A 23,749-nucleotide genomic window follows, 5' to 3' on the forward strand; every position below is an offset into this window, starting at 1 on the left:
CTTGCAAAGACAATAGCGCTTCCAAAATTGAAATACAATACTCCAAGGACAGACCATAAAAAAGACATTGCTAAGGGTACGAATGTAGAATTCGTGATTTCAATTCTGCTTTCACCTCTTCGGGTTACCTTCTTGAAGCTTTTCATAGTTTCGAAAATGAGTTCTTATTTGAGTCCTGAGTGAAACAATATTTCCAGACCTTTAAAACTAAAGTAAAATGTAAATACTAAACATTTTGACCCTGGAGCATTGAGGCAATACCTCGGCATTAGCTGAAGTCAATGACGGCGTGTAATCGTCCACTTGCCTGTATAATCGCATAATTATTCTTGCTCCAAGTTTTTTTTTTTAGCAGCGTCTTATGTTAACTTGATGCATAGCCCGTTTTTAATTAGAATGACTTAAGGTTCTAATGATGTGCTAACATAATTTAAGGGATTTTCCAACTTGGCTAAAATCCCCCCCCTTAAAATGTCCAGTGGTTTTAAAAATTCAGTTTGAGTGTGACATCACTTTTGTTCCATTGGCGTTGCCCACTTGGCTCTTTTGCAAGGACCCCATGCGCTAGCTATTAAAATGCTACTGGAAGCCACACTTGTACGACTTGCAACCGATTCTGCCAATAAATCCAGATGCTGACGAGGTGGTGTTTTCACTTGGGAGAGGGTGTTCCCGCGAAAGATTTTTCGATACAGTAGTTGCAGGCCGTGAATTACGAGACACGTTGTAAGAAATAGTTGACAGTGTTTTGGTAGACTTGGATGTCGCTCAGAAAGAACATTAAATGTTGACTTTCAAGTTTCGACGGGAAGGAAAGGCAACTTCAGTCGCTAATGTCTCTCATCTTAAGCATCTGCGAAATAATTTAGTGGTGTCACAGAGCAGCAATGAAGGATGTCAGCCCGTGTCAAATCTGCAATCTGTATTTTCATTTTCATTCATTTTGGTGGTGAAAAGACTTTGTGTTACATGATGTCGAATCTTGACAATGTCATGTCACTTTGTGTGGGTGGCGTTTATTTTCGTCCTCGCTCTCTATATGTACCCAAGTATTGGTTCCGCCCGGATACTGTAAAGTGGGAAAAAAAAAAAAAAAAATGTCGCTTGCACTCTTTTATGTCTATGGGAGTTTAGTTGCTTCATTGCAGGAAACTGAGGCTGGCCTAAACGTGACAGCTTTAAAGTCAAAGTCAACTTCGAGACACTCAAAGAGATCGAAATTGCCTTTCCAACTCACCCACGGTGACAAGACATATCAATATAATATTATATTGGTCCACGGACAAACAAAACATTCAAGTAAACAATACAAGAAGTAAAAACAAGAAGGCACATACAATGAATAGATAAGAGCAATGAAAAATAAATAAATAAATAAATAAATAAATAAATAAATAAAATAAAATAAAATAAAATAAAATAAAATAAAATAAAATAAATAAATAAATAAATAAATAAATAAATAAATGAATGAATGAATGAATGAATGAATGAATGAATGAATGAATAAGAGCAAGTGTGCATACAGCAGACAGTCAGAACATAGCGCAAAAGTACAGGGGGAGTAGTGCAAGGCAGCCAACGTGGCCCAAAAGACCAGGACGTTATGCAGCCAAGGGTGGAGGGGGGGGGAAGAGTTCAGGATCCTAACAGCCCGGAGTACGAAGCTGTTGGTGAGTCTGGTGGCAGTAGATAAAACAAAGTGCGAGCAGGGTGACTCACATCACTCACAATGGTGGTCGCCTTGCGGGTGAGATGGGAGGCGTAAATGTTTAAGTCTGTTTTCAGATGACTTGTCCAACTGAGTTCTCGGGCTCCATACAATGTTTGTATCTTAAATTTGTACTCATAAGTCAAAAGCAAGAAATCAGATGAATGTCGTCTCGAAAAACTGGCAAGTTGGAACACTCGAAGGCACTATATCCTAAACATGTTCCGTATTTGCCATGTAAAATGATGGAGATTGCTAAAATAAACAGGAGTTGACTATCAATGATTTGAGATAGTTGTATTTTCAATGAAACTATTTCCACAAAAGATGGAAAGAAGCAGACAATTGTCTAAAATGTGACCGAAATGAAATAAGAGGGATCTCTCTTCTCCTTCCCTCCTGAATTGTCTGAAAATGACAGCTGAATAAAAGCAATTATTAGGCTTAGACGTTTCTGATGGATTAGTCCTGTCGTAAAAGGCTCTCGCTCTTCATCTCGGCGACAATTGAGAGATTCAATATGAGGGAGAAATAAAGGCTGAAGATTTTTCAGAAAGGGATATGAAATCCTTTCAGATACATTTACTCACTGACGTTATCTCTGGCAGGGAAAATTTCCTTCTTCGTCTTAAGAAACTCTTTTATCGGGTCTTTATGTTTGAGCTTGGAGGATTGACAAGCTGTCGCAAAGTAATGTGAGATGATTATAGCGAACGTGTTTGTTTTTCCCACAGAATGAAAAGCAACTGGTTCTCAAAAGATACTCACTGAACAAATTGTTGCATGCATCTAAACTTCTAATAAACTTGTCTCACATTGAATTGATCCAATGGCTTTTAAACTTAACTTAGATTAAGTGCTTGGATAAATCAGAAGGACAATAGAAAACATGTTTGTTGGGACATATTTGTCTATGATCACCTATGTTTGATTTTTATTTTGTTTTCAGGATGACTGGGACTCAAGTGACTCGTCCGGCCGATACAGAGCTCGTAACTCCGATGACAAGACTCACAGTCTGGAAGATCTGCCACCTGGTAAGAATCTCACTTCAAATATTTATCCATGTGCTCAAAAATGTCATGCTGATGGATGACAGACCTATTTCCCAAATAATTTGCAGAATTTATGCCCATAACAAAAAGATTCCATACAATATCAATGACTAAAACAATAAAAACAAAAAAAAAGACTTCACTCACTCAATTTAAAAAAAAATCCTTCACCTTACTCCCGAAAGAGGTTGTGGTAGATGGATTTAGCAACTTGGCTGGCATGTAGTTTTATTTGATTTAGTAGTAAAAGCAGGCCCGGCGGAGTGGGGGGGTGGTAGTTGTAGTTTTACAACAGAACCCGGAAGACAGATGTAATCCAGCTGTCTAAACGTGTATGTACTACCTAGAGTGTTCTCACAAAGCAAATCATTTCCTCCTGCTACAATATGCTCAAACATTCAGAGTTACAAGTTTCTCAGTCCCCTTTGACCTTCATACGTGTAACCCAAAAAACAAAACAAAAAAACAATTCAATGCGGTTGGAATTCCATCGCAGTGTGACTGCAAACCCAACTATGCATCTCCACCCAGCGTTTCCAGAAACAACACAAAAGTCGAGAAGATTTAAAAAGTCATTGCTGAGCGACTTGTCATGCAGTCGCCCCTCCCTCCCTTCCCATGTGCCCTACAAAAAGTTGAGTGCATGCATCTGATTGATTCGTGACTGGAAATGGATTTTCATTTAAGTGTGGGGGGGGGGGGGGGGCTTTTTAGAGTGGCTTTATTCATCACCATGGCAGTCTAGCACAAAATAAACACTAACGCCTATTTCCCCCCCCCAAATATTTTTGAGGACAATTAGAGAGTGGACAGAGTAAGAATGTGTTAGTCGTTTAAAAAATATATATTTTAAAAGCATAGAGAGAGAAATAAGAATACATAGGTGGTCTCGGTAACTGCATTACCCTTTTTAAAAATCCAAATGGTGGCACTTCATACATTTTGTGTTGAAATAAGCGAATATGAATCGAACATTAGGAAAACAAACAACTTTTATGCAATTCTGTGAAAATGGAACCCCCTGCTGCTTTTTAAGCAGTCCCAGTCTGCCTTTTATTGATTCCTCATGGATTTTTCAATTCACTTGCAATTGCCTTAAGCAGAAGACCAGAACTAATCGTCATCATTGCTCGTTGTATACGTTCAGTATTTCTCCACCATGAATCAATCAAATCCATCAACAAACAATCCTCCAAAGAATTCCTCATGTCGCTGTTTTTGGAGTCAACACATATTTAAACAATTGAGCTGGTATTGTCGCAATTTTTTTTTTTTTTATTATCCACACACAATAAAACAAGTTGAGGTTATTGGTATTCTTATCAGGGAGTGAATCTAAAGCCACAGTGGTGTGTTGAAGATAGCATGAATTGAGTGGGTTGGTGAAGTTCCACTGGATGGGAACAGCAACACGGGAGAGTGCACCATCAGTATGACAACATCAGAGCATCGTGGGATTTCCAGAAAATACTGCAGCCAATGCAAACAAGACACTCAGAAGAGGCTAAGAGTGGAAAGAGCTCAGTGAGCAAGAGACCAAGGGGAAAGATTTGCAGACTGCTCAATCTGTCCATTATTCACCAGTGGAAAAAAAAAAACCAAACATGTAAACCACAAGCCAGTTCCACGGTGCATCTCGAAAAGATGGCCGCAGGGAGTTTATTTTAATTGATATCACATGAATGAGATATCCTGTGGCCGAGGCTGCGGACATCTAATGGAGTGTGTCAGCCTTGAAAGAGAAGCTCTGTCGACTCACTACCTCACGTACAATTCAGTTGAGTCTGCCTTTATTTAGTTTGAAACGGTAAAACCTGATCTGGCTTGTGTTTGCACGTGGCTGTCTTAAGCAGGATGTTGACAAACAATGAACAAAGAGAAGGAACATAACAGTCACTGTTAAGGATCTTCAATGCTACTTTTCACAACATGTCACCAGAGCAACCCTTTCACTTCTTAGTCTGTGCTCTTTTTTTTTTTTTTTTTTTAAATGCATCTAACTTAGCTATTTTCGGTCTTTTCTAAAAGAAAAGTCAATTTTCTTTTGGCTGAATTGAAATGAGATCATCATTGTTTCAGTTCAGTAGTGCCTTTTTTTTTTTTTTTTTTTTGCACAGAGGACACAATTAAGATATTAACCCCAAGTAGACTTAATTAAAGATGAAAGAAATTCAAACGATTTGGGAAACAAAATGAGACGAAACATTAACTAACGGAGCCCCCATATCAGCAAGGACATCCTGACACGTCGCTTTCCACTCGGAGGCCGATCCCTGTGAGCCGCATCTAGTTAACATGCGAGACACACACACACACACACACACACACACACACACACACACACACACACACACACACACACACACACACACTGTCAAGTTGGACACACGCACAAGTTTCGGTTGTCGCCCACTATCCTCGTCAGCATTCCCTTCTCGCTTTGTCTGCCGCCTGTCATGGCACACGCTCACCTCGGCTGACAGATAGTATAATCTCACACCGCCATACGCTTAACACAAGTCATTACCATTGCAGTGTCGTTCTGCTAATTAGCTGTGGTCTCATTAGAGTGTGTCTCAGTGGTTGTGATTAACTGAGAAATAAAAGCCTTTTTTCTCTGTAACCCAGGCAACATCCTTTCAATTGTTTGCAGGTTTCTCAACTCGCACTTTAGTTGCCAGTTTTTTTTCCCGTCTGTTTATAAGGACAAAATATTTCAGGGAACCTCAGCAGCTTTTTTTCCTAGACAGCCGTGAAGTGTTCTTGCATCAACCCTGCCGTTTGCATTTTAAATTCTAACTGATGTATAATCCCCACTCTAGCCGAGACACATTGGTGTAGGTTGGCAATCTTCGGAGGCTTTCATGATTTAGAAATGTTAAATTCATCAGACATACGTTTTTTTCTTCTGAAGAAAGACTGAATATTTTAACTCTGACTTTAAAACTCCGACGTACCGACACTGCTTTTTTTTTCTTTACAACTAACCTTAAAATACGTAGAAGTCCTGTTTTGACTGTATGTTAATCATTTCCTGTTGCAACTTGTTCTTCAGGCCACCCACTAGTTGAGACTGATCAACAATCCCTGAGCTGGTTACTGCTGAATTGTGTGCCTCATTTACACTCCACAATAATTCCACACAATTGCCTGCCAGAATTCTCAATCATCACTATGCTAGTTATTATACCTCCTGCCTACATCTGAACAAATGAGCTGTAAACCGACCTTGTCAACGCACCCTGTCGAGGAGCAATAAAGCAGTTGTATTTTCAGCTTATTATTTACATCATGTCTGTGTCCAGGTAAAGTCCGCTGGCAGGATTTCGACCAGGATCTATATGTTGGAGCCACCGTAGTCCGACCGGGTCAGGACCCGTACGCCAGAAACAAATTCAACCAGGTGGAGAGCGATAAGCTCCGTATGGACAGAGCTGTGCCAGATACCAGACATGACCAGTATGTATTGTCACACATGTGCACAAGTCTTTAAACACAATTTTATGTGTCACTACAGTGTCCAAGTCTTGTGCATGTCTGTTTGATAAGATCTGATGGAAACGCCTTCCATTGTCTAATGATACCAGGAAGTAGTAGCTGTACAATGTCCACTTGTAAAAGCAAACAGAAGGAGAAAAAAAACAAAAAAAAACTTGTGGAGCGAGCAGACAAACTTTATTGGTTGAATCAGCGACGTGCGCCATCTCCCATTTAAAATGAGTTTGAATAAGACTAATCTATTCCGAACACAACCAAATCTCATTTATGTGGGGGTGTGCACACTTTTGCAGCCACAATCCAGTTGTTCATTTTTACTTCCCTTCTCAAAAATGTCAACTTTTTCCCCAGTTGAGTTGTATAAATTGAATGAGAGGGCGCTTTCGAAGTCTTTTAAAGCAATTGGAAACCACACACGCAACCGTGTGCATTATATTGTGCGTCAATCGGTTAGTGACCGCTCATTACCTGTCATTATTCTGCCTTGGCTGAGGTTTTCTTGTCTCCTGGCTTTGCTTCAATTTGCTCCACAGACAGATGTTAGTTGTGCTCTTTAAATACATCTTTTTTTTTTTTATCTTCCCAGTCCTGCTGTTGTCACACTGGAGGCAAAACCCCTCCTTGAAGTTGTTCCATTAGAGCAAGAGGATTAGCATCTGTTTTATTGCTTCACCATCCCATTGTAGTTCATTTGATAATATTTTCCCGGTGATGCTGATCTTGCGTTTATCGCTCATTAAACAAACACTATGTGCTCTCTATGTTTGCTCTACATGTCTATTCATCAGAGGGGGTTTTATTTGAGCTTGCCATTAAGAGTTCCTCGTCCCGTGGTCATGCCTCAGTGACGCGCTGACCGAACGTGGCCAGCTGAAGCCATTAGCCTACTAAAAGAGCACGAATGGATCCTATATTGATTTTGCTGTGATTTGTCAGTTTGCCAAGCGTGCAGCCAGGGTCTCCTCAGCAAAGGGACTTGTTGCTATTTACCACACAGAATCTTTGCACTCAAATGTGTGCGATCGTTTGTTTGTCGTCTCATCGTGCGCATTTACGTGTGTGTGTAGTTGCAGACATAAGCAATGGAAGTCCGACCTGCCAGCTTCGAGTGTGGTCATCACTTTTCACAATGAAGCCCGCTCCGCTCTGCTGCGTACCGTCGTCAGGTAGCCTACGCGAATGCATTTTGTTCGAGTTCCGCGTGATCATATTTTGGGGATTCAAATTCAGTCCTCCTCTCTTTGTCATTCTCGCTTCAGCGTATTGAAGAAAAGTCCTGCTCACTTGATCAAAGAGATCGTCTTGGTTGATGACTACAGTGACAATCGTAAGTATTGCATGAATGCACACAACAGATGGGCAGAACATTATTCATTGATAAATTGATTCTGGCTGTGCCTAGAATGGAAATCATTACCACCATGACACGGGGCATAGCGAGAATTTCCGCTTGTTGAGTTCAGAGTCTTAAAAATGCAATTGTAAAAACTTATTTTCACTCATGGAAACAGCAACTCAAGACATGTCGTGGAGCTTTGTATGCGTGTGTGCAGCTTATCGGTAGCTAATGCTGGGTTCTAAAACTAATCTGCTGTAACACGCAACTTTTTGGCTTTGACCCATGGTTGGACTATGGCCAGGGCTTGAAAGTAGTAGCCTTTCTTCTAAGCCAAGCTGCCGTGCCAATCAATGACGGAAAAAAAAGTCGGTGTGGAAGCGGTATTATGTAGACACACTTTAATTCTTTCATCATTTGTATACAAGCAATTAAAAAAAAGTCTCATTTCCATAATATGTCGTCTTTAGTGATGAGTTTTGATGACCTAATGATTCCTGGTGTGGAGTTCTAGTAGAGTGCACTAATTGGCTGCAACGTAAAGACGCGCTAATGATCTCCTATCAATTAATGCAAGTAGAACAACATGTCAGCTATGCAAAATTGAGATTCAATCATGCTTTGCACATCACATTGAAACAAATATTTCAAAGACTTAATAGCTGATGAATTGGTTTATTTTTGCCATCATTGCTCAAGGATTTTTTGCCAAATGTCCATTCCTATAAAGCAACACAAGCGTTTCTGATTCCGGTATATAAATAAAAGAACTTTTATAAATTTGTTGCAGCGGAGGATGGAGCGCTGCTGGGCAAGATCGAAAAAGTCCGCGTGCTGAGAAACGACCGCAGAGAAGGTAATTAGAGGAAGAGAAGAATGTTTTCATTTTTTTTTTTCTCCCCCCCAAATCTCTGAAAAAACCTTCTGGGCGCTGTACTCGCTTTGATATCGAACGACAACCTACGGCTCAGGATAGAGACGTTCTGTTCTGGAGAAGTATTGTGCCTGTGGTTCTTTTTAACCAAGTTTTTTTTTTTTTTTTTTTTTTCAGGACTGATGCGCTCGAGGGTTCGTGGCGCAGATGCTGCAACAGCGCCAGTTCTCACCTTCCTGGACTCTCACTGTGAATGTAATGACCACTGGCTTGAGCCGCTGCTGGAGAGAGTAGCTGAGGTACGTGCGTGAACACTCGAATAGCAACCATGTGCTCAACAGGAAATTCACACTCGAGCAAAGGAAATTACTGGTTGGTCAGCCATTGAAGCACCAGGGAGTGGCTTTGTCCTAAGTATCCTCAAGCAAGCTACTGAGCTAGCAATTGCACCTGAAGCTGCATCATTATTGTGTGAAGATGTTTGAGGGCCTTTCTTTACATGGCAGTGCGCAACGCCATCCAAGATAATAATGCGTAGCTTTGACCGACAATCAAAAAGGGATTCATTCATAATAGTATTTCGCTCAAATTACAATTTGGTGTTTGCGGTACAACTTGAGATCTCATTTTGAATGTAGTCATGCCAATTTTTTCCCCTTATGAATTCATTGTTATCCAGAAGCCTATTAAGAATTTCATTTGCAATGTCCTTGTTCTGTTTAGAAACAAAGGATGATTGGTGGGTTACTTGTGAGTGCCATGCATTACTTTTTGGATGACTTAAAAGTCACTTATTCATTTTTCATTCCTCTCCTACTGGTAATATGATATCACAAACTATTCTCAGTATGATGAAGTAACATTCTCTCTGTTACTAATCCAGACTACGACAACAATAATAAATATTTTTTTCACAGCTGCCATTTTAGACCTACTAAGATATGCATACAGTATTGTAACTTAAAAGCAAAGCGTGGGGAGTCTCTGATGTCGACTTGCATGAATGCAGTCAATCTATAGGGCTATCGTTGCTAACAATACCCGGAATATCTACTTGGTGTTCACCTTCTCACACAGTATGAATTGCTGACTAATTTGTTCATAATTGATCAGTTCTGTCGTGTTTAGCCGTGTGGCTAGTTTGTAGTTTATTTGATTGCATATTGATTGAATGAAGTAAGGCTCTGCGTCTTATAAGTATAAAAGAAGCCTGCCCTCAATTGTTGGTTGAATGGGTGCAAAATCGTATCATTTGGCTTACTTTCAGGCAGCTGTCTCCACTTTAAGAAAAAAAACAAAAAAAAAACACTCTCCCTGCCACCAAACGCTTTCAAAATGTCACCAACACGCGAGAATAATTTCAGGGTGGAAGTGTTTTTGTTTCCTTGCTGCCTCTCACTATTTTAAAAATACACAGCATCATAGCACTGGCAATTGCTTCATCACATAGTATGCTTATTTATATCGGCAGAAAGGTTGTTTTTCTGTCCTTCTCTCAAAGAGGTCAGAGGTCATGCATGCACCCACGGAGCTGGCTGGCTGGCAGTCAGTGTCGTGTTGAGCTCGCACGTGGCTTCAATAAGGTTTGCCCTCTCGTATTCTGTAGAGCAAACCGCTTCAGAATATTTAGTGTTTACAGTATGTGATTTATTCTAATAGTTGATTTGTAGTGTTGTGCAAATTATTTTCCATAGAAAATGGGCTAAACTAAAAGTGAATTGAGCCTCATTACAAATTAATTGGCTGTTTGAAGGGAGGTCATTAAGAATAGGCATTACAAAAAATGTTCTATTATAAAGCTAAATCATCATCCGAAATACATTTTCATGTTTTAACAATTATATGAAAAATGTATCTATCAAATATGCCTTTTTTTGTCTTACAAGTTGTAAAGTATTTTTTTTTGTTTTCATCCCTTTAGTTACTAATTGATTGGTTTTCTTAAGTCTAGTTTTACTGAATATCCTCATTTCTTTCCTTTAACAACATGAAACATGACGTAACAAGTAGCGTCGCTCATGACAAACAAATTGAAATTGAATGAACTGTGTTGCCTTACGCAACAAAGCAGTGGAGTACGCCATTTTTCTCAACACACGATTCATCAACTCAATTCCTCACAACTGACAAGAGTCTACACAGAATGACTCACGTGGGATGGTTTCTATTGTTCTCTGTCCACTTGTGCAACCATTTGATACGTTTATTTATCTGCGGCGTGCATTGGTAAGGAAAACGTTACCTAGCCGCCACAGAAAGAGTCTGTACCTCACGGCGTCATTGTAAGAGCAGAACGTTGCAATTGTTTCCTCTCTCTCCCCCTTTTTTTCCCAGGATAAGACCAGAGTGGTTTCTCCCATAATTGATGTCATCAACATGGACAACTTTCAGTATGTGGGAGCCTCGGCTGATCTCAAAGGAGGTAGCGTACACGATTAGAGACAAGCGAGCGAGCGTGACCTCAATGAGGAAACATTTTCATGCGTTGGATGATGTCGAGTGTACTTCACGGCTTTTCCAAATGTTGTTCAACACACTCTTCGCTCATTCTGCTGACGAAAGAAACGAAAAGAACTGGGAAGCTACAAAAAAAAATGATTTTATACTCAATTTATTGCAATTTAATGAATGTGTGTAGGTTTCGACTGGAATTTGGTGTTTAAATGGGATTACATGACGTTGGACCAGAGACGAGCAAGACAAGGCAACCCTATCGCTCCTATAAAGTAAGACAGAACATTTTGAAACTCTTTGTATAATATTCTGATTACAAACTACAAAAATAATGTATTTCCTTTGATTGTCCCCTTCCATACAGGACTCCCATGATAGCGGGAGGTCTGTTTGTCATGGATAAGGAATATTTTGAGCTTTTGGGGAAATATGACATGATGATGGATGTATGGGGAGGAGAAAATCTGGGTGAGTGCTCCTAAGTGCAGCTTCAAGTCAATAGACTAATGAAGCTTGTTAAAACCTTTTGCCTGCTTTTTCAGACCGAGTTCTCGTAGACAAAAGTAATGGGCCACACGTGATGTGGAACTATTTGATGGGATAGGTCCCTCATTCGCAGCTGTTAAGGCTTCCTCCCCTCTGGGGAAGACTTGATATTGTTTGGAGTGGTTCACATTCTCTTTTATAGTTCATCCGAAGCATATTGCCATCGAGTCTTTCTCCCTTTTAATTTCTCTCAAATGGAGTTGGGAATTTGTCTCAAACGCACAGCTGTCAGACAGATGCGTTCTCCAACGATGGGATATTTAATGAAGCGAGATTGCCAATTCACACATTTATTTGATCACCTCTTGAGATGAATAGAACGTCGGCGACGGAGCCCGACACCGCCGTAACGTTGAAGACATTTACGAGGCGCTGATAGCTCAAGCAATATTCCAATGTTTGTTTACGGGCCCCGCCTGTTCTGTGTTTTCAGAGATCTCATTTCGCGTGTGGCAGTGCGGCGGAAGTTTGGAAATCATCCCGTGCAGCCGAGTCGGGCACGTTTTTAGGAAGCAACACCCTTATACCTTCCCTGGTGGTAGCGGTACTGTCTTTGCAAGGTGACACGCACACACACACAGCTCCAACTAGCAATTACAGCGTCTCTCCCTTTTAATGACCATCATTACGACCTTTTAGGCAGTCAACATCGGAGCGACTATTAGTCGTTAATGTTTAGCTGCCGAAGACCAACATTCAATTACACTCTTAATATTCACCGGTAACGTGTTCACCCACCCACATTAGATAGTCGTTAAGATTTTCTCATCTCATTAGACGAGCGCGATGAATTGCGCAGCTAAGGCAGGGTCGGTGCGTTGCTCACTATGCAAAGTGAGATTTTTTATCTTCTGTTCAGTTCGGCCGACTCCGCCTAGCCGGTTTCAAAGTCAGCTACAGTACAAAAGGGTATTCAATATGTTTGTTGATGTTTTCTCTGATCAACAACTAATTCGTGAGTCATTCACGCTCTTGTACCGGAGGAGTTATTCACACTGCGAAAGGTGCTCTCGTGTTTTAGACGGCGAGTGTGAGAAGCTTCCCATCACACTCCCTGCAAGTTGTCTCAACACCATTTTTTTTTTTTTTTATTACAGACTGTCAGGTTTAGTTGTCTCCGCCCCATTTCACCACAGCCCACTAGGTTTCTTTCCGCACCGTGACTCCCCGTAGCAAATGTTTTGGCAATTTAACATCTCAGCGGGCATCAATGAAAATTATGCCCCATCGTGTTTAACCTTCCTGTTGCCTTGCATTGTCTCACAACTATCCTGTTTTGTCCATGGTGGCCTGAGAAGAATAACAGTGCAGATGTAGCTTGATTTTTACTTTTCTGTTGTGGCTGCTGAATCTTTTGGAGTAAGTGTTGTGGAAAAACAAATCCTAATAAAGTGCAAAGCACACGCCTAAGGTTAATCGAGTGATGCTCGCTTGTGAAAGTACAAGGGCTCATGCAATAATTAAATTGTGCGACACCGTGCATGACGGGGAAACGATTGCATATGAAATGGATCTCAAAAGGACAGAGAAAAAGCAAATCATGAATCATTTGAGGCTCACTGAATTGAGTTTGCATATTATGCTCCTGTTTTGCTTGATGTCAAGTTTTGGAGCTACATTAAGTATCCTTTGGTCGAAGCACAGCAGCTTAGAAATTGCCTCATTTTATATCTTAATTTTTAACACCTCGATATTTTCAGCTACTGGTGTTAATCACTAGATAAATCCCGCAGCTCAACAAGCCAAAAAAAAAAATGTTATGGAAGTTATGAATAATGACAGACCGTATGGCTCAGTCATCCCAATATGCCTGGCAGCTGCTTAACATTGATGAAAAGGCCAGACGCTCTCTTCATGTCTGCTGGTGGCCACCAAAGGGAAGCCGCGAGACGACCCGAGCTGATGACAATATGCTTAATCTTCCAGTCGCAAGAAATCCAATAATGCCGCTTTTATTTATTATTCCTTTTGTAAGCAACTATATCATAAGATGAAAGGCAGACTTGGAATTTTGTAGCATAGGCTGTAAAACTAAATGAGCATATGCATCATCCACAGTATAGCTCGGCTGCCCATTACTGTGGATCCATCCGGCTGACTCAGTGTTTAACAGCTGTCTGTGACATCATTGGAAAAGAATGTAAATATAGCAAAAGAGCTCCAGGCTGAGAGTCAACACTTTGCTTTCCTTGGCAACCTACGCTAGAGCGGTAACTCGAGAAATAAACACACGACCCCACTTGACTGTCCAAACAGAGGAATGCCGCCCTTGGATGTTCTGTTAAGATGCATACATAAAACAATCAGTCAAGTTTTTTTTTTCTCTTTCTCGCCATCTCAGGAACACCAGGAGAGCTGCTGAAGTGTGGATGGACGAGTTCAAAAACTTCTACTACGCCGCCGTTCCCTCGGCAAGAAATGTGCCCTATGGAAAGTAAGGGCTCGTCTTTTAAAGCGCATCACATTCTTGTCATGTGACACACATAACCTTTTTAAAGCGGACTACTAATTAGCACCGCTACCTTTGCACGTTTGTGTGGCGGCCGACAGATCACAAGACTGCAGAGTGGAATTGCTCTTGGGAAGTGTGCTAATTTTATCTCAAAGCCTGATGGAAACAGTAGATAGATGTGTGGCTAGTTTTTAGATGCAAGCTTACTTCAATTTGACTTGACTTGACTTGATGAACAACATTTTTGAATAACTAAAATGATTTTTGCCAGTTGATGGTGCAAGTGAAATGTCACTCCAGTGTGTGACTGTACAGAGCCATCCACATGTTGCTAGCACAAAAGTGTCACACTGCCACCATGGGAGATTGGAAAAGAAAAAAAAAAACACCTTCAGCCTTAGCTTGTGCAGTATATTAATTTGGGTTTACCAACGAGCTCAGAATTGAGACAATGACTTGTGATGCCTAAATTTGTCTGTAATTTTCTATTTAATGTATAAAAGGAAATCATACATGTATAGATGTTTCTCTCAAATCCCATGTCCATTTTTCTCCAGAATTGAATTGTCCAATATTTGTTCTAAAAACATTTGTGTTTGCTACATTTTATTGACTTGTATCAAAAAAAAAAAAAGTTCATTTGATTTTCACATTAACATTTGATTCACATTAACTCACATTAAGTGACAATGTTTTTTTGTCTCCCCGTGCTCAATCTGCTCATTCCTTATCGTAATAATTTTGGGGGCAATTCTTATGATTGCGTTTGTGGCCCAGCAAATTTCCACAGCAAAACCCCTTCAAAGAGAAATATTTTGTGACGTTTTCGGAACATTGTTGTCATATCTCCCTTTTATGCTCGTTTCCTCTGCTGCAGTCACGCCGTGGGCCTCTCTCGTCCTTCTCATCACTTATATAATTGAATCGGTTTTCACCGTGAGTGACAACCCCTCTCATCCTCTCTGCTTGTCTCCCTCAGCATCCAGAGTCGTTTAGATATGAAGAAGCGTTTAGCCTGTAAGCCCTTTAAATGGTACCTGGAGAATGTCTACCCTGAGCTGCGGTAAGATGATGACTGTTTTTCATCTTCTATGCATGAATGTGTCCTACGGCATTTCATAACTGTACGTCAGTCACCCACGACCTCACAAGTTCACGGTTTGTGCTTCTGCTTTTTATTTGTATATCATGACTTCAAATACATTTCAATCTTTATGCTTGTTTGAATAGTGTCCCAGACCACCAAGACATTGCATTCGGGGCCTTGCAGCAGGGAGGAAACTGCCTGGACACGCTCGGACATTTTGCCGACGGCGTGGTGGGCGTTTACGAGTGCCACAACGCTGGCGGAAACCAGGTAGCGTTACCAAGGCAACACACGCAGGTCAGCATGTCTAAACTTAATCATTTAGAGTCACCCGGGGGTCAAACGGTAGCACAGGGTGTGTTTGAAGTGAGTGATCATCCCTTTTTTTCTGGAATAAATGTCAACATCATTTATGGGTTTGGCTTTTTTTTTTTTTTTTTAGCATGCAGTATTTTGAGCGTTGTCATTACACACTGCCGTACAGAAATCAATTCCCAATTTCTGACTGACACTGACAGAAATGATCAATATGATGGCTTGTAATTAGTCACGAGAAACCACCCTCAGTATCATGAAGTGCAATTTTGCAAAGGATACCGACTGTAATACGAGTCAAGCACTCCAATTAAAGAGCTCCCACACATCCACTCTACCATTAACCCATTTAAATTTCATCAACTTTAAATATGCACCATTTTGCACACTTGTGACCTATTTATTGCATTTTGATTTTACATTTCATTCGTGTAGCCTGCGGCTACATGAGATGCCGACAACGAACGCCCTTCTACTTTTTAATCGTATAAAATGAATATCGTTACTCTCTAACAGAGGTGTATTACGTTGAGGTGGATCTTCACGTAACTGCTGGGTCTCATTAGATTGTTAATGTCGCCCGTGAGCTAGAGGAATGATTTCATAACGCAATGCTGACTCAACCTTCGTGGTTATTAGTCTGTTTTTCAATGCCTTGGCGATGGCAGCGATTATTTGAAGTGGAAGGAAAATGCGTCATTTTCCCTTTTAGCGTTGATTATGTCTGTAATTAAATAAGCCTGTTGTTTACTGAAGGTCATTTAACTACATTTCAAGTTCTATGTTGAGAATGTCCTTTTTTTGTTGTTTTGTTTTAAGGAATGGGCCCTGACGAAAGATAAATCAGTCAAACACATGGACTTGTGTCTGACAGTGGTGGAAAGAACGGCCGGCTCCCTCATCAAACTACAAGGCTGTCGAGACAATGACAGCAGACAGGTATACCGGCGCCAAAAAAAAAAAAAAAATATCAAAGCTATCATGAATCATTCATTGTCGAATTATGTTGAATTAAATTTGACATTCAGCAAAACATTTTTGGGCTCATCTGTCAAATGACAATGCCTTTGCAACCTGCACTTTCTCCGCCTGGTACGAACAGAAATGGGAGCAGATCGAGTCCAACTCGAAGCTTCGTCACGTGGGCAGTAACCTGTGTCTCGACAGCCGCAGTGCCCGCATGGGTGGGCTCACTGTGGAGGTGTGCAGCCCCAACCTGAGCCAGCAGTGGAAGTTCACCCTGAATTTACAATCCTAGGGGACAACATGGCCGCCACTAGACATCACGCTCCGCTAAGAGCATTTACACACCAACTAACTTTACGATGAAGTAAATGTCAACCGGAGGAGAAAGACAAACATGATGGATGAATGGGTCCATCTTACTCCTCCTCAGGGGTATGAGGTCATTTCTACACCACCACTCCACCCCTCCTCCGACATAAAGACTGGCGGAGGGCCTTGTAGACCTTAAAGAGGAAACTGACCGTATTTAGTGCTGGTGACACTGATGAGGGTAATGACGATGATGATCGATCGAGCGGGATAAAAGTGAAGGCTTTCCATCCAACGACTACATACCTCAGTGTTTTTCTCATTGATGGTTCGGGAGGCAAAATAACGTGGATTCTTCGAGTCCTTTGTTTTCTTGAATGCTGGTGGAAATCAACTTGAGTGTTTTTATTTTGTAATTCTTTTCTTTGGAATATTTTAATTACTGTTTATTTGTGGAGGTTTGCAGGATTTTTTTTTTTTTAAAGGAAACAAAAACAGGATTTTCCAAACCGAGCCAGAACTATCGATTCGGAGGAAAACAACGTTGAATATTTTTTTTGCCCCCCCCCCCCCCCTCCCGTATATTGAAACTCTTTGGTTTACAGGATCAGCAGAGATGAGGTGGATGGAATTTTTTTTTTTTGTCCTCACACAAAAGTTGAAGAGGAGATTTCCCCACAACACGCAACAAAGCTCTGGAGGAATTCTCAGAGAATATGGAGTTGAGGAAATCTGCTCTCCTCAGGCTGTAGCACTGGCTGCTGCACTTTAGTATCATTCGTTTTTTTTTTTTTTTGTCTTTAAAGCAGCAACACACCACGAAGCTCTTAGCAGCCTTTTTTGTTTACTTTCTCTCTTAAGCAAATTGGGAAAAAAAACTGCAAGGACAATGAACACTCGAGGATTGATGTCTTTTCTTTACTCTTGCTGCTCTTCGGCTACTCTCTCGGGAAACGCCTCCGTTTTATACAATGTCTGTTTGCATTGTGATTTTATTTTGCCCAGCACATCAGACTGAGTTTGTGTTATTTACTGTTGCCGCGCTTTCTCCCAAGAGGCGATGGGAATAAATTGTGCAACTTGTATTATCACCACCAACTCTTATTAGTTTCTCAAGGGTAGCTCTGACCTGAAGCGCCACACTTGGTAAAATGTGTTTGTCCAATTGATATATTGTATCCCACAGGCACAGGGGAAACTCAACCACAACTCCAGCTGCATAAATATGAAGTGGAAGCAACACAGGTTAAATTATTATTTCGATATTGTTCAAATTCTTCGTGGCAATACCTGCCCGCTCTTTACATGGGACTAACGTTTTGGGTGAAGTTATTACCGATCAGATTGAGTGTTATTAAAAAGAATTAATGGTTTAAGTTAGCCTGACTGTTATTAGAACCTTTGTCCAACTATTGTTTATGGTACATCAAATATTATTGCTGTTTGATGGCACCCCCAAGCATTAAATGAAGAACACAAATAACAACTTAAGCACCAGAAGTGCATGCAAGCGTAACATACTGTGTTTTCTGTTTAATGTTTTGAAATGAATTGTACATTGAAATAGTGCATTGTTAAAGGTGTGGGTTTTTTTTTTTTCTTTTTCAAAACGCCACTCCCCCAAAAAGTGGGAATGTTGGGCTCTAGCTAACCTCATTGGTTAGATAGTGCCACACTTTAGGATGCGTGCAGGAGAACAATCTTTTGAATTTCATCTAAAAACTATAAAGTCAATTCACATGGTTGCCCTCAGACAGCAATGCTGGTGTATCATAGACAATTGCCTGCAAAAGCTGCAATAGTACATCCACATTCACAAATAATGAAACCAAAAAGATTTTTTTAATACTATTTATTCAATTCCTGTGGTTTCCTCTCCACCCCCCTGCTTTCTTTCTTCCCTTCCTTTTTTTTTTATATGACTTTTTTCAAATGGCGTTTTTGTCTGTTGTCCATCTTGGGCCATTTTTACTCTGTGTCTTTTCCTTTGTCTTAAACTAAAGTTGAAGCCACCAGGCTGACACTGCAGCTGCTCGCAGAGCCTATCCTGACACTTGATAGGCTTCTGCGCTGGACTGCCAGTACCTGTGAGTGCCGGGGCAGATACACAACTTGCTTATGAGGAGGGAGAGCCCTGTTGCCATGGTCACTGTACTGTACTACTCAGAAGACCCAAATGTTAGTTAACTTGGAAGTTTGAATGTTTTGAGGGAGCTATTGTGTTTGGATAGATGCAAAACAAAGATACATTTGTGTTGATTTAGAATTTAAGAATCAGCATTCTAGACTACCAGTGGGGTCAAATACTCGAAGGCAGTCACTGTTCATTATTGTGTTGTCTTGGTACCCCCTAACAAAATAATTATAAAACAGAAAGTGTAGCTTTTAGGTTGCCAGTTTTCATTATTGTGCAGCTTTCTTCAAATAACATTTATAATTCTTTCAAGTGTTGTACTGACTGCATAGAATCCACTTTACTAAAGAATAGAAAAAGGTTTGTTTGGTGTACAGCGCCCTCTACTGTCACTTTGTAGCAACTGTAAGTTAAAAATGACATGCTCTAAACTGGGTGAGGAACCTGCATCAATGGTATAATTTGGTGTTATGCACTTGTAAAAACATATGTTTGATTGCCTCATATTTTGTCCTAAAAATAATATGTTCCTCTGAGGATTTTTTTTTTTCAAAACTGAAATGGGCCTTGTCAAGAAAATGGTTCCCTGCCCTGCCCTATTATGAGCGACCAAAGAGTTTCAGGCTTCATTATTATTCGCTTTTGCTTTTATGAACTGTTCTCTGTTCATCCAGTTGGAACCAAACTGCACATATCTAAGTTACCATGGCAACACAGTCACCTATTCTTTTTGAACCAGAACCATTTCATCTAATGCCATTTCTTTAAAAAGACAAGACAATCCCATTGATTGGATGATTGAATGTTTACATCTTTAGCACACCGTGCCAACATTTTTTCTTTTTTTAGAGAAAACAGTATAGTGGGATGTTTTTTCACAGGGTATATACCGCTCAGCTTTCTGATTTAACATTTGTGACAAGAACATCCAAAGCATGTGTGAAATGATTCATAGTTGAAATCAATTTTGTGGACAAAAAAAAAGGTGTAAAACTCAAATTTCAGATTCATTTGTCATTTTGATTCCTATAATTATTGCTAAAGCCTACTTTACATTCGCATCCATTTTAAGTTAGTCATCTTTAGGTATTAAAATATGAATTTGGGTCAGAATGTGTGTCTCAACAACGGATGATGACAAAAAATCAAAGGACGTGAACTTCATACTTAATGCTTTGTGGCCCATGTGCAAAAGTGTATATTTTTGTATATAGTACCTACATCCAAAATGTGTGTACATTATGTACATAAATGAACAGTGTATTCAGCCCCAGGTTGCTAGCAGGTTTTGTTTTGGTCACACTGTGCAGCGCTTTTAACTATTCCCTCTTTTATAGACACTGCAAACTTTGAATGAGGAGAAATGATTAACTTAAATAAATGCATTTATATAGAAACAATTAACAAACTCAAGTATTTTGGTGTGCGTTCTTCATCTTATGATGCTCACTTTGGCATGACACTCATTTCTACTGCGGACTGACGCATCATGAAATACATTTGTTGCTGTGTCATTTCTGTATTGACTTCATCCTATGGCAGACGGAAGAATGGATGACCTAGTGCTGGTGTTTGTACGTGACCATAATTTTTGTACTTTATTTCTTTGTTATATCAAGCACTATAAGACAAGTTCAGTGTATTGAAATTCTAATTGGAGACATCAACATTTAAAGGACTGTGTTGAAGGAATTTCATTGTGTATGCTTTTCAGCCTGATAAGGCTGCTGGGACTAGTCCATGCATTTACTACAATTCCTCTGCCTCTGACTCAACCTCCAACTCCACACCAGCTCTGCCTCTGACTTCAGCTCCAATTCCAGCTCCACACCAGCTCTGCCTCTAACTCCTCACCAGCTCTGACTCCAGCTCCGCCTCCAACTCCGCCTCTGACTCCAGCTCCACACCTGCTCTGCCTCTGACTCCAGCACACCAGCACACCAGCTTTGCCTTCAGCTCCGCCTCCAACTCCACACCAGCTCCGCCTCTGACTCCAGCTCCACACCTGCTCTGACTCTGGCACACCAGCTCTGCCTTCAACTCCAGTTCTGCCTCTGACTCCGCCTCCGACTTCAGCGCCATCTCCTACTCCAGCTCCACACCAGCTCTGCCTCCAGCACACCAGCTCTGCCTCTGACTCCAGCTCGGCCTCCAACGCCTTTTCCATGACGAAACATTTTTTTTGGGTCCCACCGGGATTTGAACTCGGGTCGCTGGGGTGAGAGTCCAGCGCACTATCCACTATACCATGAAGACTTCACTAGTGTTGCAGGGAAGGAATGTACACTATATGGTTTAATGGAGCAGCCTCTGACTTCAGCTCTGCCTCTGACTCCAGCTCCACACCAGCTCTGCCTCTAACTTCAGCTCCGCCTCTGACTCCAGCTCCTCACCAGCTTTGACTCCAGCTTCAGCTCCGCCTCTGACTCCAACTTCAGCTCCGCCTCTGATTCCAGCTCCACACCTGCTCTGCCTCTGACTCCAGCACACCAGCTCTGCCTTCAGCTCCGCCTCCAATTCCAGCTCTGCCTCTGACTCCGCCTCCAACTCCACCTTCAGCTCCACCTCCTACTCCAGCTCCACCTCTGACTCCAACTTCAGCTCCGCCTCTGATTCCAGCTCCACATCTGCTCTGCCTCTGACTCCAGCAAACCAGCTCTGCCTTCAGCTCCTCCTCCAACTCCAGCTCTGCCTCTGACTCCGCCTCCAACTTCAGCTCCACACCAGCTCTGCCTCTGACTCCAGCTTTGCCTCCAACTCCACACCAGCTCTGCCTCTGACTTCAGCTCCACCTCCTACTCCAGCTCCACACCAGCTCTGCCTCCAGCACACCTGCTCTGCCTTCAGCTACGCCTGCAACTTCAGCTCCACCTCTGACTCCAGCTTCTCACCAGCTTTGCCACTGACTTCAGCTTCAGCTCCGCCTCTGACTCCAACTTCACCTTTAACTCTAGCTCCACACCTGCACTGCCCCTGACTTCAGCACACCAGCTCCGACTTCAGCTCTGCCTCTAATTCCGCCTGCGACTTCAGCGCCAGCTCCAACTTCAGTTCCACATCAGCTCTGCTTCTAACTCCAGCACATTTACTCTGCCTTCAGCTCCGCCTCCAGTTTCAATTCCAGGTTTGCCTCTAACTCCAGTTCCACCTCTGACTCCAACTCCACACCTGCTCTGCCACTGACTCCAGCACACCAGCTCTGCCTCCAACTCTGCCTTCAGCTCCGCCTCCAACTCCGCCTCCAACTCCAGCTCCGCCTCCAATGCCTTTTCCATGATGAAACATTTTTTTTGGGTCCCACCGGGATTTGAACTCGGGTCGCTAGGGTGAGAGTCCAGCGCACTATCCACTATACCATGAAGACTTCACTAGTGTTGCAGGGAAGGAATGTACACTATATGGTTTAATGAAGCAGACTCCGACTCCGCCTCTGACTTCAGCTCTGCCTCTGACTCCAGCTCCACACCACCTCTGCCTCTAACTTCAGCTCCGCCTCTGACTCCAGCTCCTCACCAGCTCTGACTCCAGCTTCAGCTCCGCCTCTGACTCCAGCTCCTGGAGTCAGAGTCAGGCAGAGCAGATGTGGAGCTGGAATCAGAGGCGGAGCTGAAGTTGGAGTCAGAGGCGGAGCTGAAGCTGGAGTCAAAGCTGGTGAGGAGCTGGAGTCAGAGGCGGAGCTGAAGTTAGAGGCAGAGCTGGTGTGGAGCTGGAGTCAGAGGCAGAGCTGAAGTCAGAGGCTGCTCCATTAAACCATATAGTGTACATTCCTTCCCTGCAACACTAGTGAAGTCTTCATGGTATAGTGGATAGTGCGCCGGACTCTCACCCCAGCGACCCGAGTTCAAATCCCGGTGGGACCCAAAAAAAATGTTTCGTCATGGAAAAGGCGTTGGAGGCGGAGCTGGAGTCAGAGGTGGAGCTGGTGTGCTGGAGGCAGAGCTGGTGTGGAGCTGGAGTAGGAGATGGTGCTAAAGTCGGAGGTGGAGTCAGAGGCAGAGCTGGAGTTGAAGGCAGAACTGGTGTGCTGGAGTCAGAGGCGGAGCTGAAGCTGGAGTCAGAGGCAAAGCTGGTGAGGAGTTGGAGTCAGAGGTGGAGCTGAAGGCAGAGATGGTGTGCTGGAGAAGGAGGTGGAGCTGGAGTCGGAGTAAGAGGCAGAGCTGGTGTGGAGTTGGAGGCGGAGCTGAAGTCAGAGGCAGAGCTGGTGTGCTAGAGTCAGAGTCAGAGGTGGAGTTGAAGGCAGAGGCAGAGGTGGAGCTGAAGGCAGAGCTGGTGTGCTGGAGTCAGAGGTGGAGCTGGAATCAGAGGTGGAGCTGAAGTTGGAGTCAGAGGTGGAGCTGGAGTCAGAGGCACAGTTGGTGCAGAGCTGGAGCTGAAGTCAGAGGCAGAGCTGGAGTTGGAGGCGGAGCTGAAGGCAGAGCTGGTGTGCTGGAGTCAGAGGCAGAGCAGGTGTGGAGCTGGAGTCAGAGGCGGAGCTGAAGTTGGAGTCAGAGCTGGTGAGGAGCTGGAGTCAGAGGCGGAGCTGAAGTTAGAGGCAGAGGTGGTGTGGAGCTGGAGTCAGAGGCGGAGTCAGAGGCAGAGCTGGAGTTGAAGGCAGAGCTGGTGTGCTGGAGTTAGAGGCGGAGCTGAAGCTGGAGTCAGAGGCAAAGCTGGTGAGGAGTTGGAGTCAGAGGTGGAGCTGAAGACCGAGTTGGTGTGCAGGAGTCAGAGGCGGAGCTGGAGTCAGAGCTGGTGAGGAGTTGGAGCTGGAGGCAGAGCTGGAGGTGGAGCTGAAGGCAGAGACGGTGTGCTGAAGAAGGAGGTGGAGCTGAAGTCAGAGGCAGAGCTGGAGTCGGAGTCAGAGGCAGAGCTGGTGTGGAGTTGGAGGCGGAGCTGAAGTCAGAGGTAGAGCTGGTGTGCTAGAGTCAGAGTCAGAGTCAGAGGTGGAGTTGAAGGCAGAGCTGGAGTCGGAGGTGGAGCTGAAGGCAGAGCTGGTGTGCTGGAGTCAGAGGCAGAGCAGGTGTGGAGCTGGAATC

General features: G+C 42.6%; 1 protein-coding gene across 2 annotated transcripts in view; it reads left to right on the forward strand.

Moving 5' to 3' along the window:
* galnt2 (UDP-N-acetyl-alpha-D-galactosamine:polypeptide N-acetylgalactosaminyltransferase 2) overlaps positions 1–17,694 on the forward strand; it is a 31,015-nt gene extending 13,321 nt beyond the window's left edge. The window contains exons 2-16 of one of the 2 annotated variants that reach the window (XM_085907000.1): positions 2,661–2,748; positions 6,072–6,225; positions 7,332–7,430; positions 7,524–7,591; positions 8,391–8,456; positions 8,652–8,773; positions 10,809–10,896; positions 11,113–11,200; positions 11,293–11,396; positions 11,908–12,034; positions 13,816–13,908; positions 14,906–14,989; positions 15,157–15,310; positions 16,148–16,267; positions 16,431–17,694. In XM_085907000.1, the coding sequence (XP_085763126.1) occupies positions 2,661–2,748; positions 6,072–6,225; positions 7,332–7,430; positions 7,524–7,591; positions 8,391–8,456; positions 8,652–8,773; positions 10,809–10,896; positions 11,113–11,200; positions 11,293–11,396; positions 11,908–12,034; positions 13,816–13,908; positions 14,906–14,989; positions 15,157–15,310; positions 16,148–16,267; positions 16,431–16,586 (1,611 nt within the window). In that variant the 3' untranslated portion in view covers positions 16,587–17,694. The remainder of the gene's footprint in view (positions 1–2,660; positions 2,749–6,071; positions 6,226–7,331; positions 7,431–7,523; positions 7,592–8,390; positions 8,457–8,651; positions 8,774–10,808; positions 10,897–11,112; positions 11,201–11,292; positions 11,397–11,907; positions 12,035–13,815; positions 13,909–14,905; positions 14,990–15,156; positions 15,311–16,147; positions 16,268–16,430) is intronic. The other variant, XM_085907001.1, reaches the window with a different exon arrangement.
* The last annotated feature ends 6,055 nt before the right edge of the window (positions 17,695–23,749 follow it).

This window comes from Syngnathus leptorhynchus, chromosome 3, assembly GCF_054491065.1.
Source record: "Syngnathus leptorhynchus isolate UIUO chromosome 3, UIUO_Slep, whole genome shotgun sequence".
Classification (NCBI taxonomy): Eukaryota; Metazoa; Chordata; class Actinopteri; order Syngnathiformes; family Syngnathidae; genus Syngnathus; species Syngnathus leptorhynchus.